General features: G+C 38.5%; 1 protein-coding gene across 1 annotated transcript in view; it reads right to left on the minus strand.

Annotated features, from left to right (window-relative positions):
* LOC149018649 (bifunctional dethiobiotin synthetase/7,8-diamino-pelargonic acid aminotransferase, mitochondrial-like) overlaps nt 1–21382 on the minus strand; it is a 107753-nt gene that overhangs the window by 21332 nt on the left and 65039 nt on the right. Inside the window, exons 7-12 of the mRNA XM_089152811.1 lie at nt 11945–12039; nt 11451–11560; nt 11216–11362; nt 5762–5895; nt 5545–5676; nt 4953–5087 (exon numbers count right to left, since the gene is read on the minus strand). Coding sequence (XP_089008937.1) covers nt 4953–5087; nt 5545–5676; nt 5762–5895; nt 11216–11362; nt 11451–11560; nt 11945–12039 — 753 coding nt within the window. The remainder of the gene's footprint in view (nt 1–4952; nt 5088–5544; nt 5677–5761; nt 5896–11215; nt 11363–11450; nt 11561–11944; nt 12040–21382) is intronic.

The raw sequence follows: 21382 nt of genomic DNA on the forward strand, positions 1-21382 counted from the left end.
TTGGATGTTACATTTTCAGTAGTTTTTTAGTAAACTAGTAGTTTTATAGTGTGTATTATGCTTGAAATAGCTAGTATGAAAAAATCCAAATCAATTTGAGTGCATCTGAGGCTCGAAATTGAGTTTTCAAGAACCAGGAAAAAAGTATCCAGTTTCGGTCGAAATTTTGACCGAAACCTCAAAATTTCGACCTTTTCCAAGGTCGGAATGTTCATTTCGATCAAAATTTTTACCTTGGTTTCAAGCATTATAAAAATATGGCTGAATACTTGCTTTCTACTTCTATTAAATTTTTTCAAAGTGATGGAGCCTTAGAGTTAACAAGGGGAGCTTTCAAAAACTATATTGATGAATGTGGCATTGTATCCAAGATTTCATGTCCTCACACTCCAGAACAAAATGGAGTTTCAGAAAGAAAACACAGACACATTACAGAGATGGGTTTATCCCTTCTATTCCAAGCTCACATGCCCAAAGAATATTAGTTAGAAACCTTTACTGCTGCTATCTATTTAATAAACCGGTTACCTACACCGATATTGCATGGAAAATCTCCTCATAAAGCACTGTTTGACTAAAACCAGATTATTGTTTATTGAGAGTTTTTGGCTGCCTTTGTTACCCCAACTTGACACCCTACAGAGAAGACAAATTATCGCCAAAGTCCAAGGCTTGTGTTTTTCTTCGTTACAGCCTCTATTACAAGGGTTATAGATGCTTAGATAAGGACACTGGCAAGGTATATTTATCTAGACATGTTATTTTTGAAGAAAATGAATTTCTCTTCTCAAATCCCCGATCACACCAATCATCAAACAAACCACCAGTAGAATTTATTTCTTTACCTGTTTTCATTCCACACACCCCACCAAATGTGCCCCCACTCACTTCACATTCTTCTTCACCTATTTCAAACAATCAACCACCACAAACAGCCCCTACAACATCATCACCAGCCATATCAATGGCAAATCCAACCCAAGATGTTAATCAATCCCCACCTCAACTACCTCCAACAATAGACCAACGACAGCACCAACCATCTCATCCTATGATTACTAGGAGTAAAACCAATTCCGCCAAACCAAAACCCCCTCTCCCTTTACTCACTATTAGACACCTAATACCTCAAACATTTCTTACCAACATCCCAACTGAACCTAAAACCTACAAATCAGCCTCAAAAGACCCAAAGTGGATTGATGCAATGCAACAAGAATACAAAGCGTTGATAAACAATCAGACTTGGAACTTGGTGCCTTATACTAATGGTATGAATATTGTAGGCTGTAAGTGGGTCTACAGGATCAAGACAAAAAGTGATGGTTCCATTGAGAGATATAAGGCACGATTAGTTGCCAAGGGGTTCAGCCAACAGGCAAGAGTGAACTTTCATGAAACATTTAGTCCAGTTGTAAAGCCAGCCACCATTCGGACAGTATTAACTGTTGCACTCTCAAAGTCATGGCCAGTACATCAACTTGATGTGAAAAATGCCTTCTTGAATGGCAACTTAGCAGAAGATGTTTACATGGAACAACCACAGGGGTTTGTTTCCACATCTAAACCAACACATGTTTATCTTCTACAAAAAACAATTTATGGTCTCAAGCAAGTTCCACGAGCTTGGTTTCACAGATTCAAAACATACCTACAAGGAGAAGGTTTCAAGCAAAACGTGGCAGATTCTTCCATGTTTACACGCAAAACCCAAGGTACAATGACAACATTGTTGTTATACGTAGATGATATAATATTGACAGGAGCTAATGAAGCTGCAATTCAATAGGTTATTCAAAGCCTGAGCAAAGAATTTGCAATGACAAATTTGGGACACTAGCATTACTTCTTAGGAATTGAGGCTAATCGAAGTTCAGATGGTCTTTTACTCACTCAAAGTAAATACTCCATCGATTTATTAAAGTCTACAGGAATGGAAATTTCAAAGCCATGCACAACCCCAATTGTAGTTGGAACAAAATTATCATCAACAACAGGTTATCCCCTACCTGATCCAACACCATAAAGAAAATTAGTAGGAGCCTTACAATATCTGATGATCACTAGACCAGATATCTCCTGTGTAATCAATCAAGTGTGTCAGTTCATGCAATCTCCCACAGAAGATCATCTACAAGCAACAAAACGTATTTTATGTTATGTCAAGCATACTATTGGTGTTCTCTTGAAACCAACCCAACTTTCTTTCATAGCTGCTTACTGATGCAGATTGGGCAGGATGCCCTGACACACGCCGATCAACTAGTGGGTTTTGCACTTTTCTTAGGGATAATTTATTATCATGGTCTTCCAAGAAACAACCTACAATATCTAGATCAAGTACGGAAGCTGAGTACAAATCCCTTGCCATCACAGCCTCTGAGTTATTATGGCTTTCTTATGTTCTACGTGATTTGCAAGTACAACTTCCAAGAGGAATGGAAATTTATTGTGATAATGTGTCTGCAACACAAATGGCTGCAAATCTAGTGCTACATGCTCGCACAAAACATATAGAAGTGGACTATCATTTTGTCCGAGACTTGGATCAGAACAACACCAAAAAGTGCACTTTGTTCGGTCAGATGATCAAATTGCAGATGTGTTTACTAAGGGCTTAACATCACAAGCTTTCTTCAAGCATAGAGACAAACTCTTGCACCTGCCAATGCAGAGTTTAAGGGGGGATGAAAGACCATAATGGATCTGTTATGGTTTGAATTTAATTTTTGAATTCAAGTTTTTTTAAATTTGAATTCAACTTTTTTATTTTGAATTCAAATTTGAAACCCTTGTACAACAGCCATGTTTATTTATAAATAAATAAGACTTACCCATCAAGGTAAGCAACCTACTTATCAAAATTACAGTTTTTTTCTGCATTGTTTCACTATTCTTAGTTTTCAATTTGGATCCTTCTGGAGTGAGATATGATAAGAGTCCTTGTACGAGTAAGAGTCTTTAGTCAAGTAGGAGATATGGTTCGATTTGTCTTTAAAATTAGGGTACTAGCATGAGTTCCTTCTAAAGGCTATAAATAAACCTCTCTATCATGTAACAAATCAGATTATGACTAATGAAATGAAGCTGAGATTTGAAGGAGCAATTTGTTGGAGTTGTGGGTTCCTCAAGGGGGAACTTGCGGCAGCTTAGAGAGAACAATTTTGCAGAAATTGTAAAGAAGACCTTGACTCCTCACCTCCTCAAGTAAGACAGACCACACCACCAAAACAGCCTCTCCTCTCTCATCCCTTCCACCTGCAGACCTCCCCATCCCCCTCAAACCCTAGTTCCTGCTAGTACAGCCTCTTTTCCACCATCACAATCTTCCCATTCCCCCTCCAAGATCTTGTGGCAGCCCCTATTCCCCTGCTCCAGCCCTCCATCTCTAATTCCCTCCCTTCCCCAACCTTAGGATAACATTCCCAGCCCTTCCCCTTTCTTTTCTCTCTTCTTCTTCCTTCTAGCTTGCGGCAGTTTAGTATTTTTCTCTAAAATTCAAAACCAGACAATAAACTCAACCTAAAACCCTAGGCTTCCCTTACCCCATACCTACCCCTATTAGGAACTAAAAATCCCTTCCCCATCCCTAAGCAAACAGCCCCCCCCCTCTTCTCTCTCTAAAGAATTTTCTGCAACTTATCTTCTTCATTAGGAAACCCTAACCCTAAAACTTCAAAACCCTCAGCTCCTTAACCAATCAACCAAATCCTAAACCCTTTAAGAATTAGCTTCACTAGTATTCCAAGAAAACTTAACCTTAACTCTAGTCTAATTCAAACCCTAGAAACCCTAATTCCCTTCAAACCCTAAAATCCAAAACCCAAAACTTGAAGATTCAGATCTGGATTCAACAGGAAGCGAAGTTTCAAACCTGAAATTGTAAATCCTAGCCGAAGCTAACCCTACCCCTTTCTAAACCCTAGTACTCAAACCATCCAATAACCTTCAACCATACGGTATTGTAAACCCTAGAAGACTGCTGATTCTCAAGAAGAGGATCCTGGTGTGAGTGTAGATATAGGGCATTACGTCAATCAGCCAAACCCCAGATCCTGGTTCACATCATGTCTTTGCTGTGAATAAAATATCCAGTTCTGGTTAACAGTTCATTACCTGAGAACTACTCACTCACTACTTTTAGCATGGAACAGAGTTCCTTTTCATCACAAGGACTCTGGTTGACCATGTTTTTTCTCTTCTATGGAATAAACAAGATTTGGATATTCCCAAACTTGATCATATAATTCCCTGTGGATTCCCCACACCTTTTCCTAGTTCTCTGTGGTTTCCTAGCAGAGATAGGAACAGCAATGCCATTGTTCATTTTACTGCACCTTCTTCCTTCTTTCTCAATCTCTCTTAAATTTTAGTGAAAGAAAAAAAGAAGAGAGGCTCTCGACTACCTGTCTTCTCAGTCTTCTTTGTACAAGGCCTTTTCGGTCTTCTTTGGCTTTTCCTTCTAAGACCACCTGTTTTGATTTTCAAATTTGTATGTATTACATTATTACTTCATGCTTCATACTTTTGCTATTATTTTTTGCACGTTCCTCACTTGAAGATGTGCACACAAGACCTATGACATACGTTCCATACTCACCTTGAACCTTTTTCTGGTCATAACTTCGTCACATGTACAGATAAAGAAGCAACACAACACATTATTTAAAGGCCCACCTTGGAATGTCCCCCATGGCAATAATATCAGTACAGTGGATGGTTGTTTATTTCTTATACCTTCTGTGGGGACCAATTTTGCTCTGTTTCTCTTTCTATTTTTCTTCGGGAAAGGGATACTAAAAACGTATACTGTATGTAATCAGCGCGAGCATGTAGAAAAATCTTGGAGAGGTTTCACAATGTCCAACGTTCCTTAAAATATTAAATTTAATGCATCTAGCAGAAATACTAGTGACATGTAATGCATATCAGAAGCAGTAATTCCCACTTACCTCTTTCAGATGCCTTCCATTAGAAGTAATATTGGTATTCATCAGCGGGTCCTTAAACCATCTTATGGCTTTAGCAGCTGCGGTGCACCCCATGGCATGTGCAGAGTATGAATGCCCATGCAAAAGGGCCATGAGCTGAAATTAGAGGGAAGCCGAAAGATAAGAACTTTTACTTCCATCCTGTACGAGCTACAAACCTTCTCTCATATCAAAGCATATCATTAACATTTGAAAGAGACAAGAGGAAAACATTTGCAGGATATAACGTGCTCAAGAGAAACTCAGCTTTTCTTTCGAATACCATAGCTATATTTCCAAACATTGAAATATTTATAAGAGAAATTATGTCGGATTATGTATTCACTAATTTGGTGGAACTCAAAAATTCCAAACTTTTAATCTGAAACTGGTCAATAATCTATCAACTTAATCAATGACAGAAAGTAAGATGAGTCATCTGCTTCAGCGACAGTCATATTAAAGCGATAGGATGAAGAAAATTTCAGGTGTAGCACAAAAACCAAGAAAAGGAAAGGTAAAAATGAATCTTCTCAGATTAGATTTTCTTGGGTCATCCAAACAGGATAAGTACCTTAGAATCTCCTTTAAAAGCATCAAAAATGGAATTTGTTGCTAAAGTGGCAGATAAGGGAATAATCCCACCACTCATAAGCTTTGCATAGCAGGCTATGTCTGGATAACATCCAAGTAGTTCTGCTGCAGACTATGGAATGAAAATTAACACCCAGTTAATGAATCAGATGGGGAATAAGAAATCAATAAAACAAGCTACAGTTCCCACAACCCACCTCAGCTCCAAGACGCCAGAAACCTGTAAAAACCTCGTCAAAAATAATGGGGATTTGTCGACTTCGGCATTCTTTGACAATTACCCGCTGGAATAGGGGATCAATCATATGCATTCCACCAGCAGCTTGTATAACTGCAGAAAATTTCCAACTGAGAATACGATAAAATTGCTAACCCACTAGAGGTCCAACGAAATCCAGTCACAGACAAAGAGAACATTGCCATAACATGTAAACTCTATTCAGAGAGCACAATCATCAAATATGGTGAACATGTGAAGAGTAATTTAGAGCACCTATTACTTTAAACATGTAATTTGGGGGTGGGGGGATGGGGGGGGGGGGACGAAAACAAACCAACAAATTCCACAGAGTTAGGACAGACCTCATGTGCATGTAACTAGGGAGACGCTTGTATTAGGTACCAACTCTCTCAATGGTGGTGAAGAGCAAGGAACTTAATTTCGGCGAAATATCGCCGAAATTCGCTGATGTCGGTAGTCAGCGAACCGAAAGGGTGGGGCGAAACGAGATTGGTTGAATATCGCCGGAAAATCATCGATTTTCCGGCGAATCAGCAAAAAATGCCGAAAAATCGCCAGAAAACCGTAGGAGAAGAAGAAGAAGAAAGAAAGAAAGAGAGAGAAAGAGGCTCAGTCGCATCACTCATGAGCACCAAACTTGCCAAAGTGACAACGGCTTCGATAAATGTTTCTCTTTCATGGAGATCAGCATCGAACCAGGGAAATCACTAAGGGCCTGTTTGGGTACATGAGTCTGGAGATTTCAAATATCTAAAGATTTCAATCTATAGATTTCAAATCTATGGAGTTATAATTTATAAAATTAGATGTTTGGCTGTAGAATGAAATCTGTGGATTCATCCTAAAAAACTATTTGATCGACATGATTTTTGTGAATGTGCAAACGTATAGCTTTTTTGAAATCTCTGGATTTCACCCCTTACCCATAAATCTACAGATTCACATTTTTAGTGTAAAAAGGTGAATCTCTAGATTTCATGAATCTAGAGATTTTTACAACCAAACGGGTATAATTCTTAGATTCATGAATTCAGAGATTTGAAATCTCTGGATTCATGTAACCAAACAGGCCCTAAAGGAATTAGATGCTGAAAACTGAAAACAGAGATCAAGAAATGGGCGAAAGCCGTCGTTCGTTATGCTCGCCAGGTCAGTGGTCATCGGAAGATACCTGCGAACTTACGGCTTCTTGCCCTACCAATGGAAGTGAGCATCTGTTGGAGATCCTTGCTCTGATATTATCAGTGCTCTCTTCCTTCCCGTTCTCGGTGAAATTTTGCTTTCGTCGGACACTTGCAGAGTTGCAATAGAGATAAGAACTCCACCGCCATTCTCACTTGCAGAGTTGCAGCAAAGATAAGAACTCCACCGCCATTCTCACTTGCAGAGTTGCAGCAAAGATAAGAACTCCACCGCCATTCTGTAGCTTTTTAGAAAAGTCTTTATTATCAAACAAAAGACAGCTTTAAATGTATATGGGACCCATTGTCCCATCACTTTCTCTTTTTATTTTGGTAATCCAACCCATCACTTTCTCTTGCATACCACGTGAACTCAAAATTTCATTTGATGGTGTCCTTTGGGTTGATCGAAATGAAATATTGGAATTTGGGAAGAGATAAAAATTTTGTGAGTTTCGGCGAACAATCGGCGATATTTCGCCAATTCGCCTAGTAGCGAACCCAGCAAACCAAGCAAACTTTGGTTCCTTGGTGAAGAGCACATTTATGTGTGAAATCTTAGGGCATAAAGCATGCATTTTACACACTTAGAGTGGAGCTACTGTGGGTTTTATGTCATTTTTGCAGATTTTAGGACTTTTCAAGATTTAATCAAATATTTGGAGTTTTGGGTATGAAATATGCAATTTTAAACGTCAAGAGGTCCATTCAAATTCTCAAGTGTGAAAATGGGTCTGATCTAGAGCATGATGGGCTAGAGATGTGATTATGGGCCAACTCCAAAATATTTTAGAGATAAAGAAGCAAATTTTTATCTGCGGCTAAGATTAGAAATTATCAATCAAATCTACAAAGGTATTATTAAGAGAGTCCTAATGGAAAGAAGAAAAAAGAGTCCTTGCATCCTTCAATATCTTATTTCCTATTTGGGACTTGATCAAAGAAAGAAAAAGAGGAAAAAGAATTATATTCAGAGAAAGAAGAGGGAAATTCCCGTTTTTGAATGTCTCTGTCCAATTTCGATCAAGCCCTTCATCGAATGGTCATCCGGTGTCCAATCAAGCTGATTTTTGGAAGAGAGCTTCACGACTTCTTGATCCTCAAATCCAACGGTGGAATTGTGCATTTGATCTCTCTAAGTCAGTCCGATTAGTGCGCCAAAACCCTATTGGTTGAGTCAAATAGGAACTCTGAGTTTGATTCAAACTCTATCAAGATTCATATTCCATGTAAATTCTATAAAAAGAGAGCATACTCCAACAAGGGAGGACGTGTTTTAGAGCTTAGGAGAAGCATTCTTTCTTTTCTCTTTAGGTTTAATTTTTCTATGTAATGCAATTTCAAGTTCAATTTCAAGTTCAAGTTTCAAGGTTCAAGTTTCAAGATTCGTTTTTCTCTGGGTCTAACAATTGCAGATCTAGATCATTCTAGATCTGGTTGTTAGGGTTGGTTGAGATTCGAATCATTCGTTCAATTCTTTCTTTTATTTTTTTTATTTGAAGTTCAAAGATGCAAGTAAGTAATCTTCTTCAATAATCTTCTCTCCCCCCTCCATTCCCACTTCTATCTACCCCTCCATATTCTTAATTTAGGATTTACTTTCAGCATTTATTTATTGTTCTCCCTTCCCCTGGGTCCTTGATCAAAGATGCCTACAATCGTGCCTCTCTTTGGTTAAGGTTTCCTTTTTCCTTTTATTGCTCTATTATTTACTTTCTGCAATTTACTTTCAGCATTTATTTATTGTTCTCCCTTCCCCTGGGTCCTTGATCAAAGATGCCTACAGTCGTGCCTCTCTTTGGTTAAGGTTTCCCTTTTCATTTTATTGCTTTGATTATTTCCTTTCTGCAATTTTTTTCTCTAATATCCGTTCCCTCGATCGGTGGATTGTAAGCTACGGGAAAGGATCCACGGTCAAAGTCATTATAATTATACTCCCCTTCCCTAGATCCAGAGCTAACACTCGGATCACTTCCCTTTTATTTTTATTTATTTATTGTTCGCATTTTTTTTTGCCTTTTATTAATTATGCGTTGGTTATGTTTGCTTTATTTTTCGTCTCAATTCGATTGCATTAGATGTATGGATTAGGACCGCTTGTTTAATTTAATTATTAATTAAAATCTTTGAATCATTGCACTTTCGCATTACCATTAAGAGATTAAATTCTAAGTGGCATATCTCCTTGAGATCGACCAGTTAGCTACACGATACCGTGCACTTGCGGTTATTTTTATTTCACAAACAAGTTTTTGGCGCCGTTGTCGGGGAGGTATTAGTCCATTTTATTTTTCTCATTCTTAGGTAAATCAAAGTGTTTTAAACAAATAAAAAAATTTTAAAAAAAATTCAAAGATATTACTCTTAACTAGAGTAGAAACAAAAACGTATAGTAGTCCCCACTCTACTGCAGAATCCCTAGGATTCAATTGTAGGTGGCTCCGAAGACTATACGGATTCCCTTGCTTTCAAACATATACAACGCTCAGCTATACGGCAACCTTACGGCTTTGGAATCATCGTTTCAATCTTTGTGGTGGGGAAATTCACTACTTTCCCTCATGTTTTTATTATTTTTTTTATTCTTTAGGTACTTTATTATAAAAAATTTTAAAAAATATTATTTAAAAAAAAAATAGATTCTTTCATAAGAGCCTTCAATTGCATTAGGTGGTTAGTGCATGTGTGTTTGGACTCGTGATTCCACAAATCAAATTGTCCGAGTGATTTACCTTGACCATGGAAGACCTACCTCCACCTAAGAGTCTTAAAGATAGATTTTATCCAACTCGATCTGCACAACCCTCCTGCATACATTTACCTAAAGTGAGAGGTAATAAGTTTGAACTCAAATCTCATTATTTGTCTATGTTACCCCAATTTCATGGGTTACCTGATCAAGATGCATATTTGTTCCTTAGGGAGTTTGAAGAGGTTTATGTCCTTATGAAGGTACAACAACTCACTGATGATGCCGTAAGACTACGGTTTATTACATTTGCATTAAAGGACCAAGCCAAAAAGTGGCTTTATAGCTTACCTCGGGATAGCATTACCACATAGGAACAATTCACTGTTCTATTCTTGAAGAAATTCTTTCCTTTCTCTAAGATGAATAAATAAGAAATGATATTCTTCAATTTCGTCAAAAATCCAATGAGTCCTTTGCTAAGGTAATGGAGAGGTTCCAAAGCCTTCTTAAAGAATACCCTCACCAATGGTTTAGAATTATGGCATTTATGCTAAATAATTTATGAGGGTATCGATTATCAAACAAAGCAACTTTTGGAATCTACGTGCCCCACAGGATTTACATTGTTCACTGATGATTCCGAAGCTTGGGAATTTCTTTTAGACCTAGCCGATAGAACGAGAGAATGGGAGTCAACCCAAGAATCTGAAAGGACCAGTAGGGGATATTTTGTTGATAGCCAAGTTCATAAGGAAGCACAATAAATGGGTAAGAATGCACAATATAAAATATGCCCTCAAGATAAGAGTATAGCTATAGTGCTTTACTAATACCCAATTACAACACTTAGTAATGTCGCATTCATCTGATAATAGGGGGTCTTTCGCTTTTGCTAGATCTAGAGAGATACTACGAGTCCTCCGTCCCAGATTCCATCGACGCGGCCATCTAGTTCACCAGTACTACCAAAAAGTCTCATGCTTACGTCACTGTTACTGATGTAAGTCTTATATCGGACCATGAAGACCCCGATCGTGCTTCTGGTTTCCATTCACATCATCATATTGATGATAATTCTCCTTGTGCTCTGCCATAAGAACTTGGAGTCCGTATCATGGTGAAGGTATGGTAACGCTGTGATTCTTGCTCAAAAAACAGACCGAACGCGTTAGAGTTATTCCGACCTGGCAGCATTCATGAGTCGCTCTTAAAGAGACCACTACCCTTTGGATCCACATCAAAAAAAAATTTACAACTATACATTTTTAAAGACAAAACTGGACCATGCCATGCACATAATGCTGATATGACATATCATAGGAGACTACCATTATCAAGAGATAATACATATGCATTTTCAGTAATCGATACTTCAGGGGTTTCTATGATTGATGATGCACAAAGTAAACTCAACTACAATCAGGAAAGGAAAGTAGGAACTCTAGGCATAAAAGACTGAAATTACATGAAGCATAATGTAATTCCTGATCTTTAATTATGTGGCAAAGAAAATTGAGAAACCAAAAAATAGCCTTGCCTGGTTCAATAATCAATGCTCCAACCTTTGTAAACCCACTTGATCCTTGAAACTGCAATAATTGCTGTGATATATATAGAGAATAACTTCTAGCGAGTTCAGAATCGTCCCGGCTCCTATCGAACAACTCATCTCGTGAGGCAAAGACTGTAAAAATTGTCAAGGGATCACCATATAGTCAACTGCATCAACGCAACTCTTCCAATTCCTATGAGAGAATGCATTATTACTTTACCATTAAGTTCTAATTTTTCACTCAGCAACTGTTTGGGTATGGAAAGCTTCCAACTCCTCTCGGCAATAAAGACTGTTGGAGGATTGAGAAAAACACCTCTTCCAGTGTACCTGTAGAAAACCAATAGTTACTGGAATCATATAGTTATACAGCGATAGTCACTTTGAAAATACAACTTCTTTCCTTTACTGTTTATTATTCTTACAATGATTTAGGGACCTAATTCTCGATGAAATACAAACACAGAAAGCTCCAACTAGAACTTCCTGTCCTATCATCCAATATTTCAGAAACTTGGAGCAAATCAACTTAACATTAAAAAACAACTCAGAACATATGCAACAGATTACCAACAGTTATGGAGCAACATAAAAATTGAAAAAATTAAAAAAGAGGAATATCAGCTCATGTGGTGAAGGATAATGCAACGAATATATCTAGTCATTCCCATGGGTAAACATTTCCACATGCTACATTGATAGGAGGATTCGTACCAGGGTTGTTGAAGGAAACCTGTATATGAAGACGGTGCTTGAGCTTCCATGGCACCCAAAGTATCACCATGATATGATCCACTAAGGGCTAGCACCTGGATAGAGAAAACAAGGATTAGCACTACCTGTTTTTACAGTTACCAGCAAACTGAGCAAATCCTCCATTCATACTGTCCAATCAGATAAACCTTAAACCTTAAAATGAAAAATGAAAAATAAAAAAATAAAAAAAAAAATCCTATTACACATTGATTTTTTTAACCTGAAGTAGAAGGATCATCCCGATTTAAATTCAACATGTTAATCAATACAGACTTTCCCTTCCCAGAGAAGCCTACCAGCTATGTTAAATATTTCCATCCAGAGAGCAGTTTGTGAAGTGTGCTTCTTATCTACTATAGCAGCACCACAGCAACATAACAAATTAGGATGATCACAAGGTCTAAGAACCCAAAGAGTTTGGAAAGAACTAAATTTCATTCAGAGATGCCACTGCCACAGCCAAAAATAAAAACCACAAAATTTTCCAGCAAGCCTTTCTCTTCTTCTAGTACTGAATAGAGTGAATGTAGCAAGAGGTTCGCTTGAAATGCTTATAGAGTGTGCAGACTTCAGATTTTTTTCTTGATATAGTGTCATGTACGCACATACTTTATTTGAAGTATGTTTTAAATTTTTGGTTGTAAGAGTGAATGACACAGGTAGTTATTTAGGTTGTATTCCTATTTAAATTCTAGTATACCCAATGAGGGAAATGGAAAATTACTAACTAATCTAGAGGTTATCTTGAGAGAGGATCGTCGGACTCCCAATTGTGCCAGGACACCTTGTGGCTTCATCCATGTAGCCCCAATTCATATCCTGTTTTCTCTCCCTATTGGATCTCTCCAATCTCTTTATTTTCATTAATTTATTTGTGCACGTAACAAATTGGCATGAGACAGGGGGCCCACATGCAATGGAGTAAGCTAGTGGCTAGAAGATTGGTGATGTTCAAGCAGAAATGTTTTCTGCGTTTGATGAAATCATGAAAAAGTTGGAAGCCTTGTCTGACAAATTTGAATATCCACCAATTGAAACCACCACAAAAGAGCACCCAGAGCCCCCAATAAAGAAGAAGATGAGGACAACAATGAAGACGAAGGAGAAGATACCAAAGCAATGCAAATTAAGCATCACTTCCTTCAAAATGATACAAGTCCCACAATGAGCTCTTCCTCAGAGAGGACCATACCTACTTCGTCAATTGGGAGTTTACATATCTCCCATATCATGATCTAAGATCCTGATGGGGATTATTTGATTGATATTTTTAATTTAGAAGCGTAATTGATTTTTATATATTTTTCTTGGGAGAATTTGATTTATATGTTAATTAGTGGTGTTAAGGACAAAACTAATTTTAGGGGAACGAATTTGTTATGTACACACATAGTTTGTTTTAAGCGGTACTAAATTATTAAGGTTCTGGCTAGTTACTAATAAAGTGGAAGTTGTTTTATGCGAGTCAGATATCGGCTAGTTATTTTAGTTCTTATTCCTATTTAAATCCTAGTGCATGTGACGAGAAGGAGACTGAAAACTGTTGATTAATCTAGAGCTTGTCTTCAGAGAGGATTGAGTGGCTCTCAATTGTGCTAGGATGTCCTAATGGCTTTGTCAATAAAGCCCCAAAACCCTATCCCATTTTCTTTCCCTTTATTTCTCTTCTATTTCCTTATTTTCTCTTTAGTTTATTTGTGCACATAATATATAGATTCTCTTTGAATAGAATGAAGAATATTCCATGACCTGCAGACTGTTGGTTCATTATATCTATAGGTATCGCTCTTGATCCGTTGATGCTTCAGCAATAGTTCTTGCCGACAATATCAAAATTAAGTGAACAATGTAGTAAAATTGCTTTACAAAGATGGAGCTGGCATATAACTTATATCGCAAGGACCTCACATACAAATTGAACATTTTCTTTTAAAAATAAATCATTCCTTAGAAAGAATGTTATATCCAGAAAATTATTTATAAATATAGCCCCCCCCCCGGCCTGATATAGTATGTTAAACATCTATACTATGTAATTTATTTATCAATCATCATTAGGTGCATTGGCATCAGGAATTTTATGGATATCTCAACCATGATGCAATTGACGTCATAAGAAAGATTATCTGCTCTGTAAAGAAAACTACGAAATCCCACCGAACCCCAACCTGGACACCCTGTTTGTTTTGGATGAAGAAGTGTTGTGATTGGTGTTTGACCTTGAAGTTGGACCTTGAGTTCAGTGTTGATAGCTTTGGAAGGTCCTAGGAAGTCGGGTCAGACCTTTCCCTGGAGATCCAAAATTCAGCAAGCTGGAAAAGGGGGACATTTGGTCGATCCTCCCTTGGTCAATACCATCGACCAAAGGAACTCTGGAAAACAGAATTGTCTAATTTTGGAAATTTTGGATTTTGGATCCCCTATATATTGCAACCTCGATCTAAACCTAAATATTTTGCCTCTCAACTGTTGGAGAACGTGGGAAGGACCCTAGAGCCTCCTCCTCAAGCCAATGAAGATCCCCAAGCATTCAACCAAGGATCCCCTTTTGTTTACTCTTCTTCAAGGTTAGTATTCAATCTCCTTCGTCTCTGATCTACTCTCTCTACTATTTTCTCTTGTTGTTTTGATTATGAGGAAGGTATTACACTACTGTAATGACCCAACCTCTGATCTCCTTAGTCTTAGAGTGAACCCTCATTCACTTTATGTTCTACCTTGAAGCCATATGGTGTTTCTCCATGTATTTGATCTAAAATTGATAGCATGATCTACCCTTACTGTAGTTTTCTATTCTAATCTGTGTTCGACTTGTTTCTTTTTAGTTTTCAATGCCTGATCTACTGTTTTCTATCATTTTGAATGAGTCCCCTTTCATTCTAGCATTTCCGTGATGATCCGCAGTTTTAACCTAATAAGGGTTTTATTAGAATTCTATTCCATTGACCTTGTTAGATGATTAGACCTTCATAAATAGTCTTAGTATATTGTTTTAGAATTTTTCCTATTAATTTCGGAGTGTTTCAATGTGTTTCGGCGAGTTTCCTTTCAAAAATTGGAGATTTTGTCCGTACACTGTCTGCTTGGTCGATCATCTTGGTCGATACCAATATACCATAGACCAAGGACCATCGACCAAGCAAGTTGCTAACAGCAGAATTCCCTGTTTTGTCTCCATTTCGACTTCGATCTTTTGGATTTGCTTCTTATGGTCTATACATGTTTGTTTAAGCTTGTTTAGGTGATTTCGAATTTGTTCTTTGATCTCTCACTTAAAGGTTATAGATTCGAAATTCGATGTGAGTATGTTCACTCACAATATGCATATTTACATGCTTTGATGTGTTATGATTCGAATGCATGATTTACTACTATTGTTTCACTTTCTTAACATTGTATTATTTTTGTAATTACAGTAGCGTGTTCATATTGTGATTTACATTCTATTATTGATTATGAATGATGTGAATGTGATTTGGTCTATGATGCGATATGTATGGAATCATCATATGGTGTGAATGCCTAGGTTGTAGTTGTGGATGAGGAATGCCCTTTTGGTGTTTCTGTCTTTGGACACCAGTGGAGGTGGTATCGGAAGATTTCCTATGGTGCACCTTGGTGCTTTCCCTGACTACTAGTTGACATACCTAGGATTAGTCTAAAAGTGTTTGGCTAGGATTTACCCTATCATATCTAACCCTATCGGAAGGGGAATTGAGACCGAGTGATCCCTGGCAGCAATGGGGATTCGTGGGCACTTAAGACCGATAACCAACCCGTAAGAGGACATGAATCACATTGTGGGGGCCATTCATTGGTAGGGTTGCAGTAATAGACTTGGGCTCATGGGCTCTCAAGACCAGTAACCAACCCGTGAGAGGACATCAGAGCTTCCCGTTTACTATTTATGGATGACCAATAGGGTTAAGAGTCTACGAGCCGGGAAGGAGACGGTGACTCTAGGGGGAAAGATATCGGAAAGGATCGTGGGAAGCGAGGAATGGACGTGTCTAACCCTAAGTAGATGTGACTCAGTAGATGACTTGCATTGGGCTAAGATTAACCTTGAACATGTGCCAATACTCAGACCAATGGTGATGTGACAGAGTGGTGACCTAAACCCCAGCCATAGAATGTCCAGGAAGGATGCAGGACCCAATACCAACAGAGAACCCAAGATACTGGGAAGGTTGAGGGAGAGTGATTTGAGACCTACCCAGAGGAGTATGGTGCTATGACTTAAAGCGTGTCTACCATTAGAGACCAGCATATTTAGAGTTAAAAACTTATTTGCATTCATTGTCTCATGTCATTGCATTTATGCTTAATTTGAATTGTGTGTAAATGACTGCTGTGATTGAACTACTTGCTAAGTTCTTTTGAGCTTACCCTTCGGGGGACATGTTTTTTTATGCTTTTGCAGGAGCGGAAGAGAACCCGTGCTTTGGTACGGAGGACCCTTCCCTATATGGTTCAACTTCGGAAATCATTAGAGAAGGTCATGAACAGTGGTGTGAACACAGGTTTGGACTACATTGACAGGTCCTATTGATGGCAGCCGGCATCGTCTTGTTTGCTGATGGGATCATGAGCTAGAAGCTAACTCGAAGTTACAAGAGCACAACCCTAAGGTGAAGAAGATGAAGACTGAAGAAGAAGAAGAGTCGACGGAAGATGTTGATTAGTTTACTCTTGTTCTTCTAGATTTTGTTTTGAATTGTAATAGCTTTAAACTTTGCTTTATATTTTCGATCTACCTTCCATGTTTGTTGTGGGGTATATTTCCGCTATACTCTACAGTTATCTTTTAATTGGTATCTTGTTTTCCGCACTCTGATATTCTTTTGTGATCCTTCTGTTATCCTTTATTGATTATTATTATTAAGTTACTTGTATACAATGCTTTGCTCTTGCTTTTGATTATGTTATTGTGCTAAGTGGATATGATCGTTCCTAAACTTGATCTTCTGGGCTGTGGATCACACACTCAGGTATTCTAGATAGGGTACCGGCTGGGTGGATGTGACAGAAACTGTAAAACCTCAGAAAAATAAGTTTGCACAACAACATCTGCTGGTGATTCTTACGATGCGACAATCGATAATGGATATATGCCCACTTGTAACCAGCTATTTACATCTTCCACAGATTTTGGTCTGTCATAATCAACAAAAGGATTTGTTAACAGAATCACAAAGACACAAGTAACTAGTACATTTGAAGCTCCTCATCCCTAAGAAAGGTAAGTTAAAGCTTTCAATGTTTTCGATAACACTAATTGTGTGGCCAAACGCATCTATAAAGATAGTGATGGCAGCACCGAAATTTCACACACTAACTAGAATAGCTTCTGTGAGAGAGAGATCCTTCAATTTTCTTTTCATAATTAAGTATCTCTCATTCTGCAATTCATCAGTTTAGTGAAACAAAAAACACGAGTAATCTTTTTCAACTAAACCCATGAAGAGGGATCTGTGACATCTCTCTTCAGTAGTTTCCCATTTACACATTTTCTGTTGTTGAGGTGAATCTGCTTTTGTTTACAAGGATCTTCAGAAGATTGTGTTTAAGCAACCAATTTCCATCATGTTACTTTGTGGATCTGTCTCACCTAAAATATATTTCAAGTCATGGTTTGGATTCTACGATAAAATTTTCCTTCCCCTTAATCAAAAACCATTAAACAGAAGCCTTCTATTTTGGATTAAAATAGGGAAACGCACACATACCTCCCCTTTGGTATCATGTATCTAAAAAACAGTATTTTATGGTTACTCATACCAACACTTCCCCAAAAAATTAGCAATTGCACCACTAAAGATGTCTGAACGAACTAAATGTTGACCAAATTGTCTTCCGCTTGAAAGGGTAGAATGACATTATTGTCTTCTTCTGAAGCTACTGCCCTCAATATACCATTTCCTCACGACCTTCAAACTTCACCACTGCAATACATCTTCTCCTTCTTGTAAACCTGTCGACTCACAAAATGCAACTGCCAGTGCTAATGCAGCTCCACCATCACTACCGCTAGCAATACTGCCGACACATACCCTTTCTTGCTGCCAACACCAATCAGCACATTTAATCCCCTTCTTATATGCCCTCCTACAACAGACTTCATGGGAATATGCTACACCAAGAGCAGCAACTCTAGAGAGTGTTTCTAGAGAAGGGTCACTTTGCCAGAGAGTGCCCTCAAAGAAGAGGAGATGATGTCGTTGAAACTCACCAACAAACTCCTGACAAAGAAGCCCTTTTCCCACCACATGAAGCAGCTCTACAAGACTTCTTTGACAAGGAGCAGCACTTGGACAACTACCAGGATCTTAATGAAGTAATGGAAGAAAAAGAGTTGCTGCCCATGCCCATTAAAATGACATCAGAAGAGCCTGAAAGAGACCACAAGGCTAAAACAGTGGAAGACCAGAAGGAGACCCTAGCCCTTGATGACAAGGTCATAACAGTTGAAGAAGATGCCACCAAAGAGTACAAAGAGATGGTCAAAGCGACAACACAAGTTGGAGATATGCCTAAAGTAGTATTTCTCAATCAGAAGTTCACATGCCCTTGATATTGAAGATAATGAGTTGCTGCCCACAAATTACAGAGCAACGCCAGCACCTTTTCCATGCGACACTGACTCTACCCCTGGTCTTGAAGAGTTTCTTGGAGGAACCACGGCAGGCAATGACCAAGCAAGCAAGGCTAACACAGTAAAAGAGAAGGAAATAATTGAGAGCACTCCCCTAGAGTCCTTTAAAGTACAAGATGCTGTCTTTGAAGAAATTACGTACGGAGATGGCACTACAAGAGTCCATGAAGGAATAGCCAAGATAGTAATACTGACAGAATTGGTGGAAAAAGAAAACTCCAGGGGCATAGCTAATGACTTTGAGCTTGAACACGTTAACTTCATCATGCCCCCTTGGATCTTCAGGAGGAATATGCCCCCAGACTTGAAGATTTTGTCCCTACTGTTCCTACTTTGCCGGATAGGAATGGTGCTAGCAGCAACACCCCCCACTGCAAGATGCAAGGATGAGTTCACACTGAAGATCTCCAGAGAACTGATCCAGAACCACATGATAGGAACATTCATCAGGAGATGAATGCTTTCAAGAAGGGAAGAATTGATGCAAACCAAATCTAGGACCACCCAATGAGAGCCCAAATGATTTACCAGCACCCTACAGCCCTACCAGCAACCCCTGTAATTTCGCCAAGTATAGAGGTATTTTGGTAATTTGCCATTTTTTGGGTTGAGTCCACTTAGGGTCTAGTTGGGTCCAACATGTTAGTAGGACAGTAGATCTATTTTTATTTTGCAATTACATCATTATTTTGCGAGTCATTGAAGAGTCCATGTCAATGTTGGATTCCTAGTTTGTGAAGAAGACCATCCATTAGGGTTGTCCTAGTCCTTGCAAGGAACCAAAATCTACTTTTAGAATTCAAATTGGAACTCTGTAGAGTTAGTTATGAAGGTTCCTAGTATGAGTCAAAGTACTAAGAGTCTTATCTTGAATTGGTTTGCAAGTTAGAGTCCATGTCAGTCTAATTTTAGGAAGTTGAGTCCCCTTATTTTTACCTTCTTGTAGGCTATAAATAAGCCACAATAGAATGTAACAATCGGTGTTGAGTTATTGAATAAAATCTGAGATTGAAGGAAGAGTGAGCTATGGGTTCCTAAGAGGAATCCCACAGCTGTGAGTGTGATATAATTCTGCAAATTGCTTCAAGTTTCCATCCTTATCCAAGCTTCAGCAGCAACCTAACTCAAGCAACTACAGCAGCTCAAGCTTCCCTATTCTAGTAAGTCTAAACCAGCACCTCCCCTACCCCCTTCTCCCTTCCTATCCCCCACTCAACCCTTCCCCATCCCTTCTTCCCTACGGCAGCCAGCTCCCCTCCCCTCTTAACTCACTAATCCCCAGTCCAATAATACCTTTCCATTCCCCTCTAGTAGGATCACACCTAGCCCCTAAACCCATCCCTACTCTTATTTTTCATCAAAAGACCGAAACCCTAATATTTCTACATTCCAGCACTTCAACTTCACTAAAATTCTACAATTGTATCTTCAACCTCTAGGCCTAAACCTAATCCAACCTAAACCGTCAACTAAAACCCGAAGCAACTTAAGAATAGCATCTCCTACACCTACTCTACTTCCCCTTCCAAATCTTTGTTAGAAATCAAACTCTTAAGAATCAAACCTGTTGTTGAAGACGAAGAAGAAGAAGAAGAACCAGCAGTAGCCTGCAATTCAAGATCAACTTCCTGAAATCGTAGGCTAGTCTTATTTATAGATACCAAATCCAATTACAACTTGAGAGACAAGTATCATTGTCCTCTAAAGAAAAGGAAACAAAATTTACAACTTGTGGACAGAATAACTAAAATAAAATTCTGCCCAAAATAGAAAGAACAGAAAAGGAAAGTATGAAAATAGAAACTAAGTAACTCTTAACTCTTCAAAACTTGTACACCAAGGATCATTCTCCAAAAATAAAAACTTGAGCACCAACCTCCTGCCCCAAGTCTTGCACACCAAGGCAGCAGTCTCAAAGCTTGCGCACGAAGGCTGCACAAGTCTCAAAACTCCCCCTCAAGTTAGAGCATACAAGTCTCCCATGCCCAACTTGCAACAGATAAACTGAAAACTAGGTCTAAACAAAGCTTTAGTGAACACATCAACTAGCTGATAAGCAGAACCCACAAAGGTGTCCCAATAAATTTTCTTCTTAACCGCATCACAAACAAAATGACAATCTACCTCCGTATGCTTTGTCCTCTCATGGAACACTAGGTTACTAGCAATATAAATAGCAGCTTGATTATCACAAAACATCCTCATGGGGGCAAAGATTGGAAACCCCATCTCCTTTAAGAAGGAAAGAAACCACATCAACTTTGCAGCCGCGTGGGCCACAGTTCTATATTCTGCTTCTATGCTAGATTCCCACCAAGGAAGGTACAATAACCTGTAATAGACCGATGATCAACTACAGTCATGCCCAATCCATATCAGAAAAAGCAATCAAATCCATACTTCGATTTGGTCGATAAGTCTTTTACCAAGAGCACTTTTAAGATACTGAAGTACCCTCATCGCCACATCCCAATGAGCCTTTTAGGGGATTGCATAAACTAAACACACCTACAGAATTGGAAATATAAAGCCGTGTAACTATGAGATAGATAAGCTTCCAATAAGACTATTGTAGCTGTTGGTTATATCTAAATGGGAAAGCATTACATTTAGATTTATCAATCCATAAGGAGAAGGATCGAATCTTACCTGGATATGCTAATCCCAAAATAGAAAAATGCAGTGGAAGAAAAAAAAGGATCCACGTAGTCGTTCCTCCACAAATCCGTCACTGGCATATC

The sequence above is a fragment of the Hakea prostrata genome, chromosome 4 (genome assembly GCF_041222555.1).
Source record: "Hakea prostrata isolate BN-2017 chromosome 4, UWA_Hpros_2, whole genome shotgun sequence".
NCBI classification, from domain to species: Eukaryota; Viridiplantae; Streptophyta; class Magnoliopsida; order Proteales; family Proteaceae; genus Hakea; species Hakea prostrata.